Source organism: Opisthorchis viverrini (genome assembly GCF_000715545.1).
Source record: "Opisthorchis viverrini unplaced genomic scaffold opera_v5_711, whole genome shotgun sequence".
Lineage (NCBI taxonomy): Eukaryota > Metazoa > Platyhelminthes > Trematoda > Opisthorchiida > Opisthorchiidae > Opisthorchis > Opisthorchis viverrini.
This window is the reverse complement of record NW_008752359.1, coordinates 59,326-63,217: the sequence shown is the minus strand read 5'-3', so window position 1 is coordinate 63,217 and position 3,892 is coordinate 59,326. Positions and strand designations below refer to the sequence as shown.

The following is a 3,892-nucleotide window of genomic DNA, read 5'->3' as shown; positions in this document are numbered from 1 at the left end:
ACCAACTGCCTAACAAATCCCTTTGTCCACAACTCCTGGTCGTTCTCCGCGCTGAACCTGGTAAGGTAAGGTAAGGTAAGGTAAAATCACTACTTGCTGAAATGGTCCAATATGCGATAACGAGGGAGCCGTATGTATATCGATGATTCGATAGCACCATTCGACAACCATTTGCATTACTGATCGCGGTGAAGTTGAAGCTAAAGAGGGGTGTATACCTGTCAGTCGTAAGACCATGTGTTGAAGAAATGAGCTCTAAGAACCAAGGGTCATACGCGTCCTCAAACATGCATCCATGGATGCAGGCTTCGCAAAGATCTAGGGAGTGGGTGGGTGCTTGGTGTCAAATCCGCTCGTTTGGAGCAATAAATTCCAAGTTCACTTGATTTCTGCTCCCCGATACCGAAACAAGGTAGCCTAATAAAGTCGACGCCTCGGTCTTCTTAATCGGAACCCGTACCCATCACATTCTCAACTACGTTAGCAACCTAACCGACAAGGGACACCCTTCTGAGCTTCATCCAACTCATCGCTAATGTTGAAGTGTTGCAACCCAACTTCACTTCAGAACTCGTGTCGACCATATCCGAATAAGTTAGCTAGTAATATAACCAAACACGACGCGATCCAACTGTCCCAGTTAGTCAATGATCTATTTGGAGACTGCAGGGACACATTCCTCAGTGGAAATCCCCGCTGCACAACCGAAAAATCGCTGTGTAACTGTCGGCTTACGGATTCGCCGTCATCGACCCACATGAGATATGGTTTTGAGACAAACATCTGAAAGCGCATTGTTCTCAAACAGGTCAAGTCTCACAGCCTCACAAAAGAATAGTTCGTACTGCAGCCTGATACACACGGAACTTGATGTTCACGAATATACCGCCTTGAGGCCATAGGTGTTTCAAATTAGCAAACGCGACCCAAGCATTGTTGGTTTGTGTATTTACCTCATCTGTCGCGCTACAATCAAAACGAGCACAACTTCGAATGCATATAAAACACTGCACCACACTACCTCTCCAACCGGATCAGAAAAATACGTGTACTCTTATGTAAGCCCTGTTCTACCTCTGAGGATTTACTCGACCAACCAAACCCCCTATCTACAGAAGTTCGCAAACCAAATCACCTCAAAAATGGCGTCCGTTACTGGTCTGTCCAGAAACCGATGCATTTCAGTGCACTGGTTGCATGGCACTGCTACACTCAGTTTGATAGCACATCCGTAACTATGCTCTTCCTTCTCTTGACTCTGCCCTATCGTTTACTTGTTTCATAATATGTAACCGCAAACAAACTCACGTTTTATCCTGACTGTATCCTTATGACCATGCCTGACGGTACGCCACCAGCCTATCGGAATGAAGGTGATTATGATAATGTGACACTACTTGAGTACAGGATGCACACCAAAAGAAGGCATCATCATCAGGATTGATGGAAGAGCATAAGCTGCTAACAGAGACTCACCAAATATAAGTGATGTGACGCCTCAGAGGCAACTGGCTTTGGAATGCTCCATGCTTTTCTTTAGGCTGTAACAGCTCCATTCGTAAGTCAATTCGCCGCACCAACACGCAGCAGCACCAGATATCTCTGATTTGAATGGCAGCCATGAGCCACCACGAACCCCCCATAGACTCAAGAATATCCTAAATACAATCAAGACCATAAACGGATCATCCAAGGTGTCCGTGTACGAGGCTGTCCACGAACCGAGGTACGGCGTCGCGATGATGGTGCTGCGACTACAATACCCAGTCTGATTGCATGCCCGTTGCTCACCGTATCTCTAATGTTTCACAGACGAGCGTGTTACCCGTTTAATGTGTGCAAGGACTTGAAAGTAGTGGCCATCTTACCGTGCATTCTACTTGTCCTGTCCACAAACCCAATAATTTATCCAACGGAACTATTGGTGGTTCGGCATGTCGGTAAAGATCGAACCTTGCCTTAAGCTAGATATAACGTGTGTTGATCATCATAAAAAACGAAAGCTACTAACTGTGACAAATTCCTCGGCTTCGGCAGGAGGCATGCCGCAACCATAGAAGAAATTTTGACATCTAAGTGAAGAACGACCGCTCTAATTCGAGTTTGCTCGGACATAGTGGGCGTGATCATTTTCTAGGTCGTTTTGACATTATTTCCAAATCCAGTGGATAATAGAACACGCGAGGAAACCAGCTTTTCTACAAAATTTCCCACCGTTTTCATAGAGACAATGAACGAAGCCGCCGGCACACAATCGAGCCCAAATTCGTTTAAGCAACTTCCAATAAAACTGCGACCGCGTGGGAAGCGCACGAATAGTTACCGTCAACTGCAAAAAGTTTATGTTAATGTTTTCGTTTTTGGAACCGTGGTTTCCGAGAAACTTTGGATGTGTGTCCAGGACGCGGTGGATGAAGCTTCATGGACGCCCAGACTCCAGAGACACCGCCACTGCGTTTTGCTCGCTTTCTATTGGACGGATCGCGGTAGACGGTCCTCCACCTGCTGTCTGGTGTGCCAGTGACTGTCGAATCAGATCGCAGAAATATGTCAAGGTCTTTGGGTTCTTTTTGGACGTCTGTCCTCGCTCGTCGGACAATTCTGCCCGCAGCCGCCGGTCCGGCTTCCCTGAATTGACCAGCAACAGATCGTGCGAATGCTGTAGCGCCTTTACCGTTGTCCCACGCATTCTGTGGGTTGTCTAGGGATGAAATGTGCCCGTAGAAATTTTCTAGCCTGTTGAATCATGGACCCTGCTTTGAAGTCGAAATACCGAGTTACTGACAGCTTACCTGCACCAGAGGATGTGTTAAGACCAGATTCCAAATTCCCCAGTCATGCATGCCAAACTAAACATGAGTCTTTGAGTTCCGTGAAGGTCGTTTCACCAACAGAGGTGATTCGCCTGTATGAAAACCAACTTGCATACTATGGCCGCGAAAGTTCAGACGACTATGCATCGACCTCAGAAGAACAAGATTTATTTGATCCAGTGGGTGAAACTACACACGATTCCCAGGCACAACCAGGCCTTGCCAAACTATATTGTTGTATCCATCCTGGTTGTGGATACATATTGGATAATATGACATCATTCCGGAATCACGTAGCTACTCACACAAAACGACTGTCCGCCACCAACTTCCCCAAGTCTGAAAAAAGCCACTTTCGCAGCCACCAATTGGATTTATACAATGCTGGACGAGAGTTTAAATGTGAACATCCCGGATGCGGGCGAACCTTTCAAACCGATCACCATTTGCGTTTACATCAAGTAGTACATGGGACTGCCAGTCCGGTACAGTGTGACTACCCAGGTTGCTTTCGTCGTTTCTTATCTTCCCCTGGAATGATGCGTCACAAGGAAGTCCACCATGGGGTCATTCAACCCCGACAACGTCTCACCTGTACGTATCCTGGCTGTGGCCGAACTTTTGCTTCCGGTAACTCATTGCGCCAGCATCATAATGTACATTCGAAAGAACGCGTTTATCTTTGTGATTACCCTGGCTGTGAATATCAATCTTTGTATCAGAACTCCTTGGATCGCCATAAGGAGACACATAAGAACAAGCAAGATCGACTACAGTACCGATGTCGCTATCCCACATGTACTGTAGCCTACGTCTGTAAGTCCATGGTGGAGGTTCACGAACGTAAGCGTCATGGCGCTCCCCTACTTATGTGTCAATTTCCAGGCTGTTCGAAGGGCTTCACCACGTGGGCTAAACGCAGCCGTCACCACGGTGTACACCGTCGGCGTTTGGAAAAAGAAGTAATCTCAACGGTTCGGAAATTCAACAGTCACCTTTCGTCAGTATCCATAACTTTGGAGCCAGTAACGGAATCGGAGTTCCCGGAATCCCTAGCCGGACTGTGCCCTACATTCGTC

At 47.0% G+C, this 3,892-nt stretch overlaps 1 protein-coding gene across 1 annotated transcript; it reads left to right on the top strand.

The window, feature by feature from the left end:
- Window positions 1–2,746: 2,746 nt before the first annotated feature.
- On the top strand, window positions 2,747–3,892 carry T265_15650 (hypothetical protein; the record flags this gene model as incomplete). Its single annotated transcript, XM_009178863.1, has 1 exon — window positions 2,747–3,892. A coding segment is annotated over one exon (1,146 nt), but the record flags the coding sequence as incomplete, so codon positions are not given.